This window comes from Martes martes (genome assembly GCF_963455335.1).
Source record: "Martes martes genome assembly, chromosome: 10".
NCBI classification, from domain to species: Eukaryota; Metazoa; Chordata; class Mammalia; order Carnivora; family Mustelidae; genus Martes; species Martes martes.
In genome coordinates, this window is record NC_137898.1 from 59,381,533 (window position 1) to 59,404,222 (window position 22,690).

The following is a 22,690-nucleotide window of genomic DNA, read 5'->3' on the forward strand; positions in this document are numbered from 1 at the left end:
GAGAAAGAGTTCTTGGAGATCCCTCCAGTTTCAGTCTAGGAAGTTATACAGAATACACAGTAAAGTACAAAATTATAAGAAGGAATCAGTACATTCCATTCACTGCTAATGGCTCTCTTCTGGGCCAAAACTCTCTACTTCCCCACCTCCATTCCTGCCATCACAATCATTTTTCATCTACTTCTTGAGCATCATTTCCCACTTTTCTCCTTTTCTTTCTTTCTTAATAAAGATTTTATTATTTATTATATTTTTTAAAGATTTATTTGAGAGAGAAAGCCAGCACATGCATGAGCAAGCCTGGGAGGAGGAGATGTGCAGAGGGAGTGAGAATCCAAGCAGACTTTGTGCCTAGTGCAGAGGCCAATGTGGGGTTCCATCTCACAACCCCAAGATCATGATCTGAGCCAAAGCCAAGAGTCTGGAGCTCAACCTAGGCTGCCCAAGTTTTTTTTAAGTAATATCCACACCCAGGATGGAGCTCACAGAGATCAAGAGTCACATGCTCTTTCTACTCTTTACTCCAGCTAACCTCAAGTATTGACAGTATCCTGACCATACCTTCCTACTTCCCCATGTGTTTATTCATACTGTTGCCTTCACCTTGGAATACTGTTTTCTTTTTTTTTTTTTAAGATTTTATTTATTTATTTGACAGGACAGTAAGAGAGGGAACACAAACAGGGTGAGTAGGAGAGGGAGAAGCAGGCCTCCCACTGAGCAGGTAGCCCAATGCAGGGCTCGATCGCAGGACCCTGGGATCATGATCTGAGCCAAAGGCAGATGCTTAAGGACTCAGCCACCCAGGCGCCCCAAGGAATACTGTAGTTTTGAAGGTGCACGATATGCTAAGAACCATGCTAGACAATCTAAATACATTTTCTCATTTACTTCTATTACCATATTTTACCCATATTTATTTATTTGTAAATAACACTTTAAAGCATTTACTTTGTGCCAGGTATTACACGCTCAGTGCCTTACACTATCTCATTTAATCCTGATAGCACCCCTAAATCAAAACAGTATGACTCTGACACAAAAGGACACACATAGATCAATGGAACAGAAGAGTCCAGAAATACACCCACATTTATGTATTTATATGGTTAATTAAACCATATGGTTAATTAAAAATAAAGGAGGCAAGAATATACAATGGGGAAAAGATAGTCTCTTTAATAAATGGCACTGGGAAAACTGGACAGCTTTTTACAAAAGAATAAACCTGGACCACCTTCTTCCACCATACACAAAAATAAACTCAAATGGAATAAAGTCCTAAGTGTGAGACTGAAATCATAAAACTCTTAAAAGAAAACACAGAGAGTAATCTCTTTGACAATAGCCATTGCAGGGTCTCCTAAGATATGTCTCCTAAGGCAAGGGAAACAAAAGCAAAAATAAACCATTGGGACTACATCAAAATAAAAAGTTTTTGCACAGTGAAGGAAACCATCAACAAAAGGAAAGGCAATCGACCGAATGGGAAAAGATATCTGCAAATGATACATCCAATAAGGGATTAATATCCAAAATATATAAAGAACTTGGACACCACCAAAAATCCAAATAATTCAATTAAAAATGGGCAGGGAATCTGTCTAAAATATATACAGAACTTACACAACACCCAAAAAATCAAATAATCCAATTAAAAATAGGCAGAAGATCCGAACAGACATTTTTCCAAAGACATAAAAATAGCAAACACACACATGGAAAGATGCTCAACATCACTCATCATTAGGGAAATACAAATCAAAACCATAATGAGATATCACTTCCTGCTAAAGTAAGAAAAACAAGAAACAACAAGTGTGGGTAAGGATATAGAAAAAAAGGATCCCTTGTGCACTGTTGATGAGAATGTAAATTGGTAGACACTGTGGAAAACAGTATGGAGGTTCCTCAAAAAAATTAAAAACAAAAATACCACATGATCCAGTAATTCCACTACTGTGTGTTTACCCAAAGAAAATGAAAACACTAATTTGACAAGATATATGCACCCCTATGTTTGCTGCAGCATTTTTTGCAATAGCCAAATTATAGAAGCAACCCAAATGTCCACTGGCAGATGAATGGATAAAAAAGATGGGTGTGTGTGAGTGTATAAATGGAATATTACTTGTCATAAAAAGGAGTAAGACTGGGGTGCCTGGGTGGCTCAGTCATTAAGCGTCTGCCTTCGGCTCAGGTCATGATCCCTGGGTCCTGGGATCGAGCCCTGCATCGGGCTCCCTGCTCAGCGAGAAGCCTGCTTCTCCCTCTCCCAATCCCCCTCTTCGTGTTCCCTCTCTCGCTGTGTCTCTCTCTGTCACATAAGTAAATAAACTCTTAAAAAAAAAAAAGTGGGGTGCTTGGGTGGCTCAGTGGGTTAAGCCTCTGCCTTCGGTTCAGGTCATGATCTCAGGGTCCTGGGATCAAGCCCCACGTCGGGCTCTCTGCTCAGCAGGGAGGCTGCTTCCCCCTCTCTCTCTGAGTGCCTCTCTGCCTACTTGTGATCTCTCTCTCTGTGTCAAATAAATAAAAAAAAATAAAATCTTAAAAAAAAAAAAGGAATAAGATCTTATCATTTGCGACAACACGGATGGACCCAGAGAATATTACACTAAGTGAAATAAGTCAGACAGAGAAGGATAAATAGTACATGCTTTCACTTTATACGGGATCTAAAAAAATAAAAGAAATGAATAAACAAAAAGCAGAAACAGACCTGTACATACAGAGAACCAACTGATGATTGCCAGAGGGGAGTTTGGTGGGGGATGCAAAATAGGACAGGAGGAGTGGGAGACATAGGCTTCCAGATATAAAATGAATAAAAGGGACAGCAGAGGGTTAGTCAGTGATATTATAATAGTGTTATATGGTAACAGATGGTGGGTACAGTTGTGATGAGCCTAGCACAACATATAGACTTGTTGAATCAGTATGTTTTACACCTGAAACTAAAGTAATATCGTATGTCAACTAGACTTCAATTTAAAAAAAACTTAGAATGAGAAAGAATGAAAGAAAGAAAGAGAGGGAGGAAGGAAGGAAGGATGGAGGGAAGGAAGGAGGAAGGAAGGGAGGAAGGGAGGGAAGATAATACTATCGGCCTCATTTTATAATGGGAGCACCAAGGCTCTGGAAGGTTAAAAAATTTTGCCCAAGACCAAGTAAGGGAGAGAATCCTTCCTGGAAGGATGCTGTCTAAGCTCAGAGCTGAGTTCTTAAAGAATAAGGTGAAGCTGAAGGGGAAAATGGCACTCCAGACAGAGGGACAACATACACAAAGAAAAGGAGGAAAGAGCTTGGTATACAGTTTAGGAAAAGTATCAGTCTTCAGAATCAGCAGACCTGGGCTCAAACACCTATTTTTGGTTTTGTTTCATGGTCTCTTACTATGACTATGGTTTTCTCAACTGTGAAGTGGTGATAAGGAGCTGTACCATGAAGGACTGCTTTAAGATTAAAATTAAACATACATGAAAGTAATCACAGGGCCAGGCCTATGGTAGGTACTCAATACATAAATGTTACCTCCCTTCCTTTCCCCTAGTTGACAGTTCAGTAATGCTTAGTTATAAGAACTGGACCCCAGACATATCTCTCTATAAGTTGCCAAGCTTTATTAGAGCTTTTGGAGGCTCTGGTAAAATACACCAAAAGTCATTCAGCAAGTTACCTGCAATGTCCTTAACCACCATTTTTCCAAATGAGAGCAATTCTCACACCACTCACCTGTGTAGGCCATGTTCTTAGGGTTGCCGTAAGGAGCCCCAGGCTGCACGGGGCTATACACTGGGTTCATTGCGGAAGACTGAGGAACCTTCAGAGAAACAAAGAAAACAGCACTGATTACTGACTGCTTATTTTCCCGGACATCAGCTTCCCTTCTATAATCTTCAGTTTATACTCACAGAGAACACATGGTACAGCAGAAAGAGGACTAAACCAAAAGCCGTTTGTTTGTACTTGGCCCTATGCTATACACTTTGCTTATTATACAGATGAACATACTGAGAAGCAGAGAGGAGCTACAACTTGCCTAATGCCAACGCAGGCCTTTTGCCTTTCAGTTCAGAATCAGACCCACTATCCCACAGATGACTCTGCTACTAGTGTACTGTGTGGCATTGGCCAAGTCCAATGTCCTATCGTAAAACCAATTAGTTTAGACTCTCTGAGGTACTTTCTAATTCTAAGGATGCTAGTCCAGGAGCTAGGAAAAGATGCACTTCTACTGCTCACCAGGGGAGCCCAAGAGCCAAACAACGAGCACACACACTATTAGGAAGAGAAGCAAGTGTCTTACCAATCCTTTGCACCTGCAGCGGACAAGATACCAGTTACCAGCAGATTTGGAAAAAATAGAAGTTTATTGACACTGATCTTTTTAATGCAAACAAGGAAACACAGCCAAGATCTCTTTCAAAATTTATCCAATAGAAAGAAATAAACTTGGATATTTGTGTGCAATAAGTATCACCTGCACAAGTGCTCTGTTAATTACCTTAATGAAGCACATTCTCCATTCTGATTAATGGAAAAATCTGTCATTAAACTCTATTAGCCAGCCAATTTGTCCCATCTTGTTTAGGGAACCATCTCTGACATATAGGACAACACATTTAAAAAACTTGTCTCTACAAATACATTATTTACACTTCATAAAAATCAAACAATTCCCTCCTAACTAGGCTCACATGATGGATGGGCAATTTTTTAGGTCATTAACTTCTCTTGTAGCACCTCAGGATAGGAAACAAGTCAAATGTCAAGATAGGCAGTGAACAGCTGGCTTGATGACAATTGCTCTGCAATTAATTAAGTCTCACCAGGGTTCTGGAAGGAAAGGTAGAGTAAAAATAGGTTCCCAAGGAGATGAAGGTAGGGCGGTCAAACAGGCAAAAAGGGAAATGTTGCCAGTCAATTTCAAAGGCTAGAACTTCCTGAAATGTACCCAATGGGCAGCCTGGGCAAATCACCCCAAGGCAACCAACTAAACTACCACCAGTTGACAAACTGAAACAAGAAAAAGTTGAGGATGAAAGTTATAGGAGATAATATATTTCAGCACATCTTAAAGAGAAAATACCCTTGGCAGCCACAGTTATCCAAGAATACAGCCAAGTAACGCACTCTCTCTAAATATAAGCACTCTCCAAAAGGTACTGGGAGAATTAAGAGAGATGTCAGAATGTCAAAAATACATTGCACACTGTTGGGAGGCATGCAGGGGTAAACGATAACCATGGTAATGTAACAACAACAATACAGAAGACTACTTGTATGCTTTCCGTGGCTGGGATCTTTCTTCTGCCCAGCTAGTTCTCTGCTAAATAAGCTGGGGTAAGCAAGGCTATTGAAGTGCTAAGCAGTACAACTAGCTCTATAAACATCTGGTCACTCTCCTACTGAGAAAGTACCTTGTGTTGCTGATTGGGCAAGGTATGAAATTGCTTTTCATAACCAAAGAAATGCATCAGCTTTGGAACTGGTCTCCTGCTGCTCCAAAATGAGGGCCAAAGTCTCAAAAGGAGATCATGCCTGGGCAGCACTCCACAACAGCATCGATTCCAAGCCCAACTCACGACTGACAGAAGTGAGATCTACCAGGGATTCAAAACTTAGATTAACAATGTGACAGCCACGTCTGGGAAGCTGCTCACAGGAAGAAAGGGTTCCTGGCTTTCAAGGGAAGGTCAACCTTTCAGAAGAGAATCCACACACTGTTAACAGTTTCAGGGACAGGCTAAAAATGAGTAGGAAGATCACAAACTCTACGATCAGGCAGATTTAGGTTCAAATCCTGGAACTGCCACGGATCAAATGTGGGACCACAGGCAAGTCCACTGACCTTTCTGAGCTTCAGTTCCCTCTAGCTTCAAAATGGAAAAGAATATTACAGTAGAGTTGTTGTAAGATTTTTTTTAAAAACAAATTTATTAAAGTATAATTTACATATAGTGAAACTTATCCCTTTCGGATATATAATTCTGTGAGCTCTGAAAAATGTATAGTCATATAAGAACTCCCCTACGAGTAAGATATAAAGCATTTTCACCACCCCCCCAAATTCTCTCATCTTTGTAGTCAATACCCTCCCACTGATCCCCACCCTGTGACAACCACTGATCTGTTTTCTGTTGTTCTATATATACACACATATATCAACTTTCACGTTACAGATGAAAAAAGTGAGGCTAAGAAAAGGCAAATTAACAGTCCAAGGTCACAAAGCAAGTAAAGGCAGGGTCAAGACTAGCATCCCAAATGTATCAAAGACCTAAATGAAAGAGCTGAAAATATAAAACTCATACAGGAAAGAAGAGAATACAAGCATAAACCTTTGTAACCCTGGATTTGGCAATGGCTTCTTAAATATGATACCAATAGCACAAACAACCAAAGGGGGAAAAAAATAGATACATTGGATTCATCAAAACTAAAAACTCTGCTTTTAAGGACACCGTTAAGAAAGTGAAAGCCCACAGAATGAGAGAAATCTGCAAATCATTAACAGCTGACCCTGTAACAATGCAGGGGTTCTGCCCCAAACCCCTCTGCAGTCCAAAATTTCATATAAGTTTTGACTCCCTAAAAACCTAACTACCCAAGAACCTTCTGTTGACTGGAAGCCTCACCGTAACAAACATTCAATTAACACATATTTTATATATGTATTACATATTGTATTGTTATGACAAAGCAAGCTAGAAAATGTTATTAATAAAATCATAAGGGAAAGAAAATACATTTACAGTACTGTACTGTAAAAAATCCGTGTGTAAGTGGACCCACACAGTTCAAACCTCCTCTGTTCAAGGGTCAAATGTATAGGATAGGGGATTCGTATTTAAAATATATAAAGAATTCTTATCTTAACTCAATAATAAAAAGTCCACTAATCCAATTAAAATATGGGCAAAGGGTCTGAACACACATTTCTTTGAAAACGTTATATGTGTCCAATAAGCATATGAAAAGATGCAAATCAAAACCAAATCAGATACTTCACATACACTAGATGGCTACAATCAAAAAGATAAATAGTGTTGGCAAGGATGTGGAGAATGAACCCTCATATAATGCTGGTGGGAATGTAAAATGATACAACCACTTTAGAAAAAAGTCTGACAGTTCCTCAAATTGTTAAACATAGAGTTACCATACATCCAACAATTCCACTCCTAGGCATATACTACAGAGAAATGAAAATGTTATGTCCACATGAATGTTTATAGCAGCATTATTTATAATATTCAAAAGAGGGAAACAAATGTTCAACTGGTGAGTGGATAAACGTAGTATGGTACACTGATACAACAAAATATTTGGCAATAAAAAGAAAGGTGTTGATATATGATATACAACATGAATGAACCTTGAAAACATTATATTAAGTGAAAGAAGTCAGTCACAAAAGACCACATATTATGTAATTCCATTTATATGAAATTTCCAGAACAGGTAAACCTATAGAGATAAAAGATCAATTAGCAGTTGCCTAGATTAGTTCATGATACATAAAACTTAGTAACTTCCAAGTCCACATCTTTTTCACAATAATTATTATAACACTCGACCACACATCCATACCCACACACACCCTAGTTCCTGAACATTTCTCCAAATCCACTATACTCAAAACTAAACTCGCCATCTTTTCCCAGGCCCATTCTTCCATCCTATATTGCCTGTCTCAGAGTTACTAACAATCCATCCACCTAGCACCTAAGAGAAAAACCTGGACATAATCCTAAATTCCTCCCACTCTTTCACACCTGATCAATCAGCAACTCCCTTTCTCATTGCTATTGTCTCTGTTTTAAGTTTTAAAATCTCTTGTCTAAACTACTACAACAGTCCCGAGAGGTCTCTTTTTCCAAAATTTCATCCAGTCTACCTCATCCCTGATATTCTTTAGTAAAACACAGGTTGTATGGGTTACCCTCTTCAAAGGCTTTGGGAATAAAATCCAAACTCCTTCACATGGTATACAATATTCTCTATGCTCTCTCTGGGATGGGGCTCGGGAATCTATGTTCCCAAGGAGATTCTGAAGCCCAAACAGTCTGAAGACACTGCCTATGACTCTCCTTCCCAAATGCGATTTGTCCCACATAAGTCTGACAGAGGAACAGCAGTGAACAAGAAAAATATTCCTACTTGCATTTGAGTTGGGGGTGAAGGAGACAAAATTTTCTAAAAAGTAAAATATATTGTATATCAGATACTGGTAAATGCAATAGAGAAATCCACTGCGGGCGATGGACAGAGTGCGCTAAGGGGAGAGAGTGCAATTTTTAAAATAGCTAGAGAAAATGTCATTGAGTGTCATCTAAGCAAAGAATAAGTTGAAGAAGCAAACTATACAACTGAGAGGAAACTGTCCAAGTAGAGGAAACAGCAAATGCAAATGCCCTGAAGTGGAGCCATGTGTGAGAAACAGCATGGAGGCCAGTTTAGCTGGAAAGCAGTGAAACAAAGAGAAAAGAGTAGACAGTGAGACCAGAAAGGTAATGAGGGTCTAGTCATGCCAAGCTTTGCAGGCCAGTATAAGGACTTTGTTTTTTTATCGGAAATGAGATAAGAAGTCACTAGAGTATTTTGAGCAAAAAAGGGACATGATTTGACTTCATTTTAAGATTACTTTGACTGTTGAGCTGAGAACAGATGGCAGGAAGGCAAGAGTTGGAGAAGAAGGGAGATCAGTTAGGATGCTGTTTGAAATAATCCAGATGAAAGATAATGGTGGCTTCAAATAGGCTGGCAGCAGTGGTGGTGGGAAGGAGTCCTATTTTGGATATATTCTGAAGATTTAGGCTGACAAAAATTACTAATGGATTGAATATGGAGTATGAGAAGAAGGACATTAAAAATGACTCCAAAGCTAACTTGAGAAACTAGAATAATAAAAATGCTACTTACTGGGATAAGAACTATGAAAGGAGCATGTTTGGAGTAAAAAACAGAAATTTTGAATTTGGACTTAAATTTGAGATACCTAAGAATTCTCTTTACAATAGTTGATACACACTGAGCATTCTGTAGGGGTTAACCATTACCACTATTATAAATATTACCTCTATTACAGCTACTATTTATTGAACATCCATCATGTGACAGGTACTATGGTAGGGACCTACCTTATCAAATCCCTATAAGTCTCAAAAGGTCACAGTGATCTTGCAAAACAGGTATTATTTTCACTGTATTTATAGTTAAATAAACTTAAGTCCAGAGAAATAAAGTGAACTACTCAAAGTCTCATTACTAAGAATTGAAAAAGTCAGTTTCATAGCCAGGTCTGTCTAATCCCAATGTCCAAGCTATTTCCACCGAGATAGTTGAATTTCCCAGTCTCCCAAACCCAGCACTAGATTTTCCTCTGGAATGGCAGGCTCTGAACCCTTCCCTTTAACTCAGAGTCTCTTGTGCTATGCTTGGACCCTGATAGATCCCACCGTGGAGGCAGTTCATATCTATCAGCTGGGTCCCTGCTGGGCACACATGGTCAGTTACAAGAGAATAAAAGTACTGTCTGCCTGACTTCTACAATCTCAGCTGCCATATACTACCCATCCAATATAATTTCACTTCTTAAATAAGGTAAGTGCCCTCTGTGCACATCCTGCCTGGCTATCTCTCCTGAGCCAAGTATGGAGTTGCTTCTTGGGGCTGAACCACAGCAAGCCTACAATTCTTGTGCCAGCAACCACCCAAAGTCCTTGTAAAACTCTACAATGCCTTATATGACCTGACCTCACATGCCCACATCTCTGATTGCAACTCCTACCACTATCCCTTAGCTTTCTCCACTTGAAAGGCAATGACCTCCTTGTTTCCTGAACATACCATGCAAGCTTATATCTCAGGATCTTTGCACTTGCTCTTCTCTACACCCAGAATACCCTTCCCTCAGATATCCAAATGGCATACTCCCTCACTTCATTCAAGTCTCTGCTCAAATGTCACCTTATCTGAAATGACTTCCTTATTAACTTAACCACCCTACCTAAAACAGTTCTGTTATTCTATGTCCCCTCATCCTCCTTTACCTTTTCTACTGACACCTAACACTACCTGATATATTTTCTTGCTTATTTATTTATTCTCTCCCCCATTAGTGTAAGTTCCATAAGAACAAGGATTCTCTTTGTCTTGTATCCACAGTACCCAGAACATTACTTCGCACATAATGGACACTGAATACATAGTAGTTGAATGCATGATGAACCATCCTTCATGCTTCTCCAAAAAAACAACTTTGAAAAAAGCTTCAAAGTGTTTGGCACTTCTTGGCATACCCCAGTGAACTACCTGGCTCCACATCTCTCCAGTATTTAAATCCGATGTCCACAGAAGCCTCCAAGCCTTCTGGCTTACCAGAAGTGGTAAGCCAGGTAGTGGAACAACATGTGAAAGAGAAAACAGACAGAAGTCCTAAAAACTCTCCTCCTGGTGGAACTAGCTTTCATTCCCAGACTGTTCTGTAAGTGGCCTGGTGCTGCCCATCAAAAACACGTGAACTATTTCTTTCAAAACAACAGCAAAACCCATGAGCATAAAATGACCAGGAAAAAAAAAAGCCCATGTATTCAAGATGAATACTTGGAAATAGTATATGCACAACAGGTTGCAGTGTTAAGAATCAGTGTTGTGGCTTGCAAACTACTTTAAATTTTTCAAAGAATCTTAGAAAGCGTTTATACCTTACAAAATTTTTAACCACTATTTCACTTGATCCTTTGAGGTAAGCAATGCAAGGATTATTAATTTCATTTGACAGATAAAGAAATGAAAGCTCAAAGGTTTAAATCACATTGGATGGATACTGTACAGAAAAGAGAAAGATGGTGTCTGCCCAAAGGAGGTTACGGTCTAGCTGGGGAATTCCTAAAGCTCTGGAATGCTTAAACTGCTTAGCAAACCCTCTCCCCAAAAAGCAACAATAAAACTGAACAAAATGGTCAAAACCAACCAATTTGCACCTCTGAAAATTAACCAAAGGCATACATCAAATTGAGAAATGTCTATCTGAGAAAAATTATTGAACCAGGGCACCTAGGTGGTTCAGCTGGTTAAACATGTGACTCGTGATCTCAGCTCGGGTCTTGATCTCAGGGTGATGAGTTCAAGGCCCACAATGGGCTCCACACTGGGCATGGAGCTTACTTTAAAAAATAAAGAAAAGAAAAGAAAAAGAAAAATTACCGAACCATACTAAGAACAGGGAGAATCTGTAGCATTTTAACCTAGGGCTGCCCCTATCTCCCAACCCCTAGCTCCCTGGGAGTAATTCCATCAGAGCAGGTCCGGTCAGGCCAAGAGGACGACTGGTGCCAGAGTGGGCTGATTTAATCTGAAGCTGAGCATAGAAAATCAGCTCTGGAGATTGCCCAGCATCACTGTCAAAAACAATAGAGGAGGGCACCTGGGTGGCTCAGTGGGTTGGGCCACTGCCTTCGGCTCGGGTCATGATCTCGGGGTCCTGGGATCGAGTCCCGCATTGGGCTCTCTGCTCGGCAGGGAGCCTGCTTCCCTCTCTCTCTCTCTTTGTCTGCCTATCTGCCTACTTGTGATCTCTCTCTCTGTCAAATAAATAAATAAATAAATCTTAAAAAAAAAAAAAAACAATAGAGGGACAATCTGGGGAACAATAGTAAACAATCCAGGAAGGGTACCACTGTAGCTAGACTAAGGTCAGAATACTAGTCAGAGCAGGTTAACAGAGCAGACTAACGACAAATTTACAAGGGAATACAAGGGAACAAAAAGCCATAATGAGTCTTGATAAGACCGACTATGGGATCCCTGGTGGTAAGACTTCACTATTGCTAAGGAGAAACTGGAGGGGGTCCTAGCTATCTACTGTCTCTATGTGAATGTAAGGCCTTGAACACACTGAAAGTAAAGGCTGGAGCAGAGCTGTAAATTGACTGAACTCTGAATGCATTCTCCAAATGATAAACAGATCCATTAGCAAAGGGTATATTCCCTGGCCCAGGGTTTAAGCCAATCATTGAACACTACTCTATGCTAACCCAGGGGTGACTTTTAAGAAGCCAGCTTTAAATATTAAAACAATAATTTTAAAAATATGACCAGAAAAAGCTACTTTCATGTTTAAATCATTAAGTATTCGTGGTTTTTTAAAAAAGACATCAGTAGTCACACACTGCAAAAAGAAAGACACTATAGAATAGTCTAAATAAACAAAATCACCCAGCAACAATACCCAACCTCCATGGCAGAAGAATCTGAATTAAGAGTTGCCACAATAGGGGCGCCTGGGTGGCTCAGTTGGTTAAGTGGCTGCCTTCGGCTCAGGTCATGATCCCAGAGTCCTGGGATCGAGTCCCACATCGTGCTCCTTGCTCAGCAGGGAGCCTGCTTCTCCCTCTGCCTCTGCCTGCCACTCTGTCTGCCTGTGCTCGCTCTCTCGCTCCTCGCACTCTCTCTCTCTCTGACAAATAAATAAATAAAATCTTTAAAAAAAAAAAAAAGAGTTGCCACAATATATTATCTAAAGCATGTAGTTTTGATTGGTGCTAGCAAGATGGCAGAGAAGCAGGAGATCTAAATTTCATCTGGTCCCAGGAATTCAGCTAAATAGTTATCAAACCATTCTGAACACCTAAGAACTCAATAGGAGATTGAAGAAAAGAACAGCAATAAAACCTGACCACTCTGTGGAAGGTAGGATGTGCAAAGAAGTGAATCCTAGGGGATACTTGGAAAGCTAGATGGCAGTGGGGAGGGAGCCTCCATCAGCCGGCTACAAGCAAGTGATAAAGCAGCAGAGCACAAAATCAGAACTTTTAGAAGTCCGCTCAGCTAAGGAATGTCACTCCAGTGGATAAGCAGGGGTAGGGGTGGGCGGTGGGAGCCCTCGTTGGGACAGTATGATCTCAGGACCCTCAGGGTCACAGAAAGACTGAGGGTCCCTGAGCGTGGCAGAGCTCCCAGATATCAGAGCAGGGAAGCCAGCTGCAAAGAGTGATCCAAGGAGTGGGATCTCAGCTCGGGGTTGCCATAAACCAAGATCTGTGGCACAGTCGCAACAAGCAGCAGAACCAGGGAGACTCCCCTTCCTCCCCCGGAGGAGCAGCATGGGAGCGCACCACAGGAATCTGCTGGGTTTGGAGACTCCAAACAGGGCTGTGTGCCACAGATAGAAACACTCAGTCAGGGGTGCCTGGGTGGCTCAGTGGGTTAAGCCTCTGCCTTCAGCTCAGGTCATGATCTCAGGGTCCTGGGATCGAGCCCCGCATTGGGCTCTCTGCTCAGCAGGGAGCCTGCTTCTCCCCACCCAACCTCCCTCCTGCCTCTCTGCCTACTTGTGATCACTGTCAAATAAATAAATAAAATCTTAAAAAAAAAAAAAAGAAAGAAAAGAAAAAAGAAACACTCAGTCACAGGCTGGTTGAGCACAGAGTGTGGATGGAGACCAGGGAGACAGGAGTGATTGACAGCTTTTCTCTGAAGGTGAACTGAGGAGTGGGGCCCCCAGCTCTCGGCTCCTCCAGGCTAGAGATTGGGAGGCCACCATTTTCATTCTAGTTCTCCAAAACTGTACAGAAAGCTTTCAGGCAACAAAAGCTACCAAGAGCAAACCTGAGCGGATTACTTAGCCTGGCCCCTGACAAGGGTGGTTCAATTCCGCCTGGGCAAAGACATTTGAGAATCACTGCAACAGGCCCCTGCCCCAGAAGATCAACAAAAACATCCAGCCAAGACAAAGTTTACTGATCAATGAGAACTACAAAACTCCAGCACTAGGGGAATACAGCACATAGAATTCATGGTTTTTTCCTTATGATTCTTTAGTCTTTCAAAGTTAATTTTTAAAATTTTCTTTGTTTTTTTTCTTCTACTTTGCTATTTTTTCAATTTTTCTTCATTCCTTTTCCAACCAACTTATCAATTCCTTTTTAAACTTTTTTTAAATTTTCATTTTTACAGTCATATTCTATCCCTTTATTGTATCTAACCTTATTTTTGGTATATAGATATGTTTTTCTTCTTTTAAAATTTTGGGATGCAGTTTCTTCTAAAAGACCAAAATATATCCTAAATCTAGCATATGGCTTTGTTCTATTCACCAGTCTAATCAGGTTCTCTCTCTTCCTTTTTAAAATTTTTCTTCTTTCTTTTTTCAACCAACTTCTTATTTTATCAATTCATTTTAAAAAATCTTTCTTAATGTTCATTTTTGCAGTCATATTCCATCCCTTCATTGTATTCACCCTTATATGTGTGTGTGTGTGTGTGTGTGTGTGTGTTTCTTTTTTAAAATTTTAGGAGGCAGTTTCTTCTAACAGACCAAAATACACCCAAAATCTAGTGTGTGGTTCTGTTCTATTCATCAGCCTGATCATATTCTTTTTTGTTTCTTTGTTTCTTTCTTTTCCCCGTGGTACCGGGTTTCTTCTGAATTCTTTAGTGTACATTTTTCTGGGGCTATTGTTACCCTTTTAGCATTTTGTTCTCTCACTCATCTGTTCTTCTCTGGACAAAATGACAAAACAGAAAAACTCACCTCAAAAAAAAAAGAACAAGAAGCAGTACTGACTGCTGGGGACCTAATTAACGTGGACATTACTAAGATGTCAGACCTAGAATTCAGACTGATAGATTATAAAGATACTAGCTGGGCTTGAAAAAAAACATAGAAGATATTTTCTGGAAAATCCCTTTCTGGAGAAATAAAATCTAAGTTGAAATAAAAAAGGCTATTAATAAGGTACAATAAAAAATGGAGGGTCTAACTGCTAGGATAAATGAGGCAGAAGAGAGAATTAGTGATATAGAAGACCAAATGATGGAGAATAAAGAAGCTGAAGAAGCTGATGGGGCACCTGAGTGGCTCAGTGGGTTAAGCCTCTGCCTTCGGCTCTGGTCAAGATCTCAGGGTCCTGGGATCAAGCCCCACATCAGGCTCTCCACTCAGAAGGGAGCCTGCTCCCCCTACACCCCCGCCTACCTCTCTGCCTACTTGTGATCTCTCTCTCTGTGTCAAACAAATAAATAAAATCTTAAGGAAAAAAAAAAAGAATAAAGAAGCTGAGAAAAAGAGAGATAAACTACTGGATCATGACAGGAGAATTTGAGAAATCAGTGATACCATAAGATGAAACAATATTAGAATATCTGGGATCCCAGAAGAAAAAGAAGAGAGAGGGGGGCAGAAGGTATACTGCAGCAAATTAAAGTGGAAAACTTCCCTAATTTGGAGAAGGGAATGGTCATCAAAATCCAGGAGGCACAGAGAACCCCCTCAAAATCAATAAAAATAGGTTAACACCCCAACATCTAATAGTAAAACTTAAAATTCTCAGGGACAAACAGAAAATCCTGAAAGCACCTTGGGACAAGAAGTCTGTCGCTTACAATGGTAGAAACATTAGATTGGCAGCAGACCTATCCACAGAGACCTGGCAGGCCAGAATGGACTGGCATGATATATTCAGGGCACTAAACAAGAAAAGTATGCAGCCAAGAATACTATATCCAGCTAAGCTGTCACTGAAAATATACAGAGAGATAAAAAGCTTCCAGGACAAACAAAAACTAAAAGAATTCGCAATCACCAAACCAGACCTATGAGAAATACTGAAAGGGGTCCTCTAAGCAAAGAGAGAGCCTAAAAGTAACACAGACCACACAGGAACAGACAGTATACAGTAACAGTCACCTTAGAGTAAATACAATGGCACTAAATTCACATCTTTCAATAGTTACCCTGAATGTAAATGAGCTAAATGCCCCAATCAAAAGACAAAGAGTATGAGACCAGATAAAAAACCAAGATCCATCAATATGCTGTCTACAAGAGACTCATTTTAGACCCAAAGACACCCCAAGATTTTTTTTTAAAGATTTTTTATTTATTTATTTGACAGAGAGAGAAATCACAAGTAGGCAGAAGTAGGGAGAGAGCCAGGCAGATAGAGAGGGAGAAGCAGGCTCCCTGCTGAGCAGAAAGCCTGACGTGGGGCTCAATCACCTGGGATCATGACCTGAGCAGAAGGCAGAGGCTTAACCCACTGAGCCACCCAGGCGCCCCGAAACACCTCAAGATTTAAACAGAGGGTGTGGAAAATAATTTACCATGCTAATGGACATCAAAAGAAAACTGGAGTGGTAATCCTTATATCACACAAATGAGATTTTAAGCCAAAGACTATAATAAGAGATGAGGAAGGACACTATATCATACTGAAAGGGTCTGTCCAACAAGAAGATCTAACAACTATAACTATTTATGCCCCTAACATGGGAGCAGCCAATTATATAAGCCAATTAATAACAAAATCAAAGAAACACATTGAACTTTAACACGCCCCTCACTGAAATGGACAGATCATCTAAGCAAAAGATCAACAAGGAAATAAGGGATTTTTATGACACACTGGACCAGATGATCTTCACAGATATATTCAGAACACTCCATCCCAAAGCAACAGAATACACATTCTTCTCTAGTACACATGAAACATTCTCCAGAATAGATCACATCCTGGGTCACAAATCAGGTCTCAACTGGTACCAAAAGATTGGGATCATTCCCTGCATATTTTCAGACCACAATGCTTTGAAACTCGAACACAATCACAAGAGGAAAGTTGGAAACAACTGAAATACATGGAGGCTAAAGAGCATCCTACCAGGGGCACCTAGGTGGCTCAGTTGTTGGAAGAATTTCTACCAAACATTAAAGAAGAATTAATACCTATTCTTCTGAAACTGTTCTAAGAAATAGAAATAGAAGGAAAACTTCCAAACTCATTTTATAAGGCCAGCATTATCTTGATCCCAAATCCAGACAAAGACCCCATCAAAAAGGAGAATTACTGACCAATAACCCTGATGAACCTGAATGCAAAGATTCTCACCAAAAAACTAGCCAATAGATCCAACAGTACGTTAAAAGGATTATTCACCACAACCAAGTAGGATTTATCCCTGGGCTGCAAGGTTGGTTCAACATCCACAAATTAATCAATGTGATAAAATACATTAATAAAAGAAAGAATAAGAACCATATGATACTCTCAATAGATGCTGAAAAAGCATTTGACAAAGTACAAAGCATCCTTTCTTTTTTTTTTTTTTAAGATTTTATTTATTTATTTGACAGAGAGAAAGAACACAAGTAGCAGAGAGGCAGGCAGAGAGGGAGGGGGAAGCAGGACCTCTGCTGAGCAGAGAGCCCGATGTGGGGCTTGAACCCAAGACCCTGGGATCATGACCAGAGCCAAAGGCAGACGCTTAACTGACTGAGCCACCCAGGCACTCCCAAAGCATCCTTTCTTGATCAAAACTCTTCACAGTATAGGGATAGAGGGTACATACGTCAATATCATCAAAGCCATCTATGAAAAACCCACAGCGAACATCATTCTCAATGGGGAAAACCTGAGAGTTTTTCCCCCAAAGGTCAGTAACATGGCAGGGATGTTCACTATCACCACTACTATTCAACACAGTACTAAGAGTCCTAGCCTCAGCAATCAGACAACAAAAAGAAAGAAAAGGCATCCGAATCGACAAAGAAAAAGTCAAACTTGCAGTCTTTGCAGATACTTCATGTGGAAAACCCAAAAGACTCCAGTCCAAAACTGCTAGAACTCATACAGGAATTCAGTAAAGTGTCAGGATATAAAATCAATGCACAGAAATCAGTTGCATTTCTTTTTTTTTTTTTAAAGATTTTATTAATTTATTTGACAGAGAGACACATGAGAGAGGGAACACAAGCAGGGGGAGTGGGAGAGGGAGAAGCAGGCTCCTCGTGGAGCAGGGAGTCCGATGTGGGGCTCGATCCCAGGACCCTGGGATCATGACCCAAGCCAAAGGCAGATGCTTAACGACTGAGCCACACAGGTGCCCCATCAGTTGCATTTCTATACACCAACAGCAAGACAGAATAAATTAAGGAGTCAATCCCATTTACAACTGCACCCAAACCCATAAGATACCTAGGAATAAACCTAACCAAAGAGGTAAACAATCTGTACTCAGAAAACTATAAAGTACTTATGAAAGAAATTGAGGAAGACACAAAGAAATGGAAAACATTCCATGCTCAAGGATTGGAAGAACAAATATTGTAAAAAGGTCTATGCTACCTAAAGCAATCTACACATTTAATGCAATCCCTATCAAAATACCATCAATTTTTTTCAAAGAAATGGAACATATCATCCTAAAACTTGTATGGAACCAGAAAAGACCCCGAATAGCCAGAGAAATATTGAAAAAGAAAACCAAAGTTGGTGGCATCACAATTCCAGACTTCAAGCTCTAATTACAAAGCTGTAATCATCAAGACAGTATGGTATTGGCACAAAAACAGACACATAGATCAGTGGAACAGAATAGAGAGCCCAGATGGACCCTCAACTCTATGGTCAACTAATCTTTGACAAAGCAGGAAAGAATGTCCAGTGGAAAAAAGACAGTCTCTTCAACAAATGGTGTTGGGAAAATTGGATAGCCACATGCAGAAGAATGAAACCGGACCACTTCCTTACACCACACACAAAAATAGACTCAAAATGAATAAAAGACATCAATGTCAGACAGGAATCCATCAAAATCTTTGAGGGGAACACAGGCAGCAACCTTTTTGACCTCAGCCGCAGCCACTTCTTCCTAGAAATACTCCCAAAAGCAAGGGAAGCAAGGGCAAAAATGAACTATTGTGACTTCATCAAGATCAAAAGCTTTTGCACAGCTAAAGAGACAGTCAACAAAACCAAAAGACAGCTGACAGAATGGGAGAAGATATTTGCAAATAACGTATCAGATAAAGGGCTAGTATCCAAAATCTATAAAGAACTTATCAAACTCAACACCCAAAGAACAAATAATCCAATCAAGAAATGGACAGAAGACATCAACAGACATTTCAGCAAAGACGACATCCAAATGGCCAAAAGACACAAGAAAAAATTCTCAACATCACTTGGCATCAGGGAAAAAGCCAAAACCACAGAGATACCACCTCACACCAGTCAGAATGGCTTAAATTGACAAGTCAGGAAATGACAGATGTTGGAGAGGATGCAAAGAAAGGGGAATCCTTCTGGACTGCTGGTAGGAATGCAAGCTGGTGCCACCACTGTGGAAAACACTGTGGAGGTTCCTCAAAAAGTTGAAAATAGAGCTACCCTATGACCCAGCAATTGCACTACTGGGTGTTTACCTCAAAGATACAAATATAGTGATCGAAAGGGGCACGCGCACCCCAATGTTTATAGCAGCAATGTCCACAACAGCCAAACTATGGAAAGAGCCTAGATGTCCATCAACAGATGAATGGATAATGAAGATGTGGTACACACACACACACAGGAATATTATGCACTCAACAAAAAATTGAAATCTTGCTATTTGCAACAACGTGGGTAGAACTAGAGGTTATTATGCTAAGGGAAGTAAGTCAGAAGAAGACAATTACCATATGATCTTGTCACACTGACACATCGAATTTGAGAAACTAGACAGAGGATCATAGGGGAAGGGAGGGAAAAATGAAACAAGATGAAACCAGAGAGTGAGACAAACCATAAGACACTCTTAATCTCAGGAAACAAACTGAAGGTTGCTGGAGGAGGGTGGTAGAAGGGGTGGGGTGCCTAGACCATAGACATTGAGGAGGGTATGTGCTATGGTGAGTGCTGTGAATTGTGTAACACTGATGAATTACAAACCTGTATCCCTGAAACAGATAATACATTATATGTTAATAAAAATAATAAACCAAAATTAAATACAACATGTAGTTTTCAACAAACAAAAAATCATGAATCATCCAAAGAAACAGTGAGGAGTGCCCATTTACCAAGGGAAAAAAAAAAAGATGATTATAAATACTAACTCAAGGGGACCCAGATGTTGGGATCCGCAGAGAAATATTTTGAAACGGGTATTATAAATAGTGTGAAAAAGAACCAAAGGAAACCATATTTAAAGAATTAAATGGAAGAATGATGATAATTCAAACAGAGAATATCAATATACAGAAATTATAAAAATAAAAAGAACCAAGTGGAAACTGTATTCTGAAATGAAATATTCAAGGGGGACTCAACAACAAATCTGAGCTGGCAGAAGGAAAAAATCATCCAGCTCAAAGACAGATCAATATAGATTATGTAATCTGAAAAACAAAAAGAAAATAAAGTGACCTGTAGGAAACTCAAACCAACATACAAGTAATGGGAGTTCCAGAAAGAGGAAAGAAAAATATGAGCAGAAAAAATATTTGAGGATATAATGACCAAAAGCTTCCCAAATTTGATTTTAAAAACAAACATTAAACTACATATCTAAATAATGAACCCCAAATTGGCTAAACAAAAAACATCCATACCTGTACATATCATAGTAAAAACTGCAGAAAACCAAACAGAAGTTTTTGAAAGCGGCAAGAGAAAACAATGTATCAGATAAAAGGGAACAACAGGATTAATAGCTCACTTCTCATCAGAAATAATGGGAAGCTAGAGGCAGAGGAATGATATATAAAATGTGCTGAAAGAAAAAAAGCAAATATTTTAACCAAGATTTATAACCCCCGTGGAATGACAGAAGAGCCTGCAGAGCCAAAGCAATCCCAAGAAAGAACAAAGCTGGAGGTATCACTCTTCCAGATTTCAAGATATACACAAAGCTTTAGTAATCAAAACAGTATGATATTAGCACAAAAAACAGACACACAGAGCAATTGAACAGAATAGAGACCCCAGAAATAAACCCACATTTATATGGTCAATTAATCTATGACAAAGGAGGCCAGAATACACAATGGGAAAAAGTCATGTCAATAAATGCTGCTGGGTGGGGCGCCTGGGTGGCTCAGTAGGTTAAAGCCTCTGCTTTCGGCTCAGGTCATGATCCCAGGTTCCTGGGATCGAGCCCCGCATGGGGCTCTCTGCTTGGTGGGGAGCCTGCTTCCCTTTCTCTCTCTCTGTCTGCCTCTCTGCCTACTTGTGATCTCTCTCTGTCAAATAAATAAATAAAATTTTGAAAAAATGCTGCTGGAAAAACTGGACAGCTACATGTAAAAGAATGAAACTCAACCATTTTCTTATACTATACACAAAAATAAACTCAAAATGGAGTAAAGACCTAAACATGAGACCTGAAACCATAAAAATCCTAGAAGAGAACAAAGGCAACAATTTCTCTAACATCAGCCATAGCTACATTTTTCTAGATGTGTCTCCTAAGGCAAAGGAAACAAAAGCAAAAATACTGGGACTACATCAAAATAAAAAGCTTTTGCACAGTGAAGGAAGTCATCAACAAAACAAAAAGACAACCTACTGAATGGGAGAAGATACTTGCAAATGGGGCTGATATCCAAAATATATAAAGAATATATATATATATATATATATATATATAAAAGAATATATATAAAGAAAATATATAAAGAACTTATATAACTCAACATCAAAACAAAAACAACCCTCAAAAACCACCACCACCACCACAAAAACTGATTTAATAAAGGGCAGAGGAGCTCAACAGACATTTTTCCAAAGACATACAGATGACCAATAGACATGAAAAGATGCTCAATATCACTCATTATTAGAGAAATGCAAATCAAAAACACAATGAGATATTATCTCATGCCCATTAGAATAACTAAAATCAAGAAGATAAGAAACAACAAAGTAAGAACATGGAGGAAAAGGAAGCCCTGTGCACTGTTGGTGGAAATGTGAATTGGTACAGCCTCCGTGGAAAACAGTATTAGAGGTTCCTCAAAAAATTAAATCAGAAATACCATCTGATCCAATAATTCCACTACTGGGTATTTACCCAGAAAAAATGAGTACACAAACTCAAAAAGACACATGCACCCCTATACTTACTACAGCATTATTTACAATAGCCAAGACATGGAAGCAACCTAAGTGTCCTTCAAGAGACAAATGCACAAGGAAAATATATATACATATAAACAATGGAATATAAACACTGGAACATTACACAGCCATAATAAAGGATGACATCACACCATTTGAGACAACAAGGATGCACCTGGAGGGTATTATGCTAAGTGAAATAAGTAAGAATGAGAGAGACAAATACCATTTAATTCCATTCACAAATGGAATCTATAAAAAATGAATAAACAAAAAGCAGAATCAGAACCATAAATTCAGAGAACAAACTGATTGGTTGCCAGAGGGGAGGGGTTGGGGTTGGGGTTGGGGCAAAAGTGGTGAAGAGCAGAGGGAGATACAGGCCTCCAGTTATGGAATGAGTAAGTTATAGCAATGTAACTGGACAGATGGTAGCTATACTTTAAACACAGCATAATGTATAAACTTATCACATCACTATGTATAAACTTATCACATCACTAAGCTGTACACTTAAAACGAATATAACACTGTATATAAACTTTACTAAAAAAAAAAGGAAATAAAAAATAAAATATCCTCATTAAAAAAATTTATAACCCCAGCAAAGTTATCATTCAAAACTGAAGGCAAAAATAAAGACATTCCCACATCAGTAATGACTGAGATAGTTCAGTGGTAATACCCACCTTTCAAAAAATACTAATGAAATACTGGGGTTGGAGAGGGAAATACCTAAAGCTATCAGGCTGAAAGGAAATGGTACCAGAGAGTAATTCAAATCCTCATGAAGAAATAAAGAG

General features: G+C 39.5%; 1 protein-coding gene across 2 annotated transcripts in view; it reads right to left on the reverse strand.

Annotated features, from left to right (window-relative positions):
- Window positions 1-22,690, reverse strand: part of FAM168A (family with sequence similarity 168 member A) — a 207,413-nt gene that overhangs the window by 72,974 nt on the left and 111,749 nt on the right. For both annotated transcript variants that reach the window (XM_080816119.1, XM_080816118.1), the window contains exon 2: window positions 3,733-3,820. In XM_080816119.1, the coding sequence (XP_080672245.1) occupies window positions 3,733-3,802 (70 nt within the window). In that variant the 5' untranslated portion in view covers window positions 3,803-3,820. The remainder of the gene's footprint in view (window positions 1-3,732; window positions 3,821-22,690) is intronic.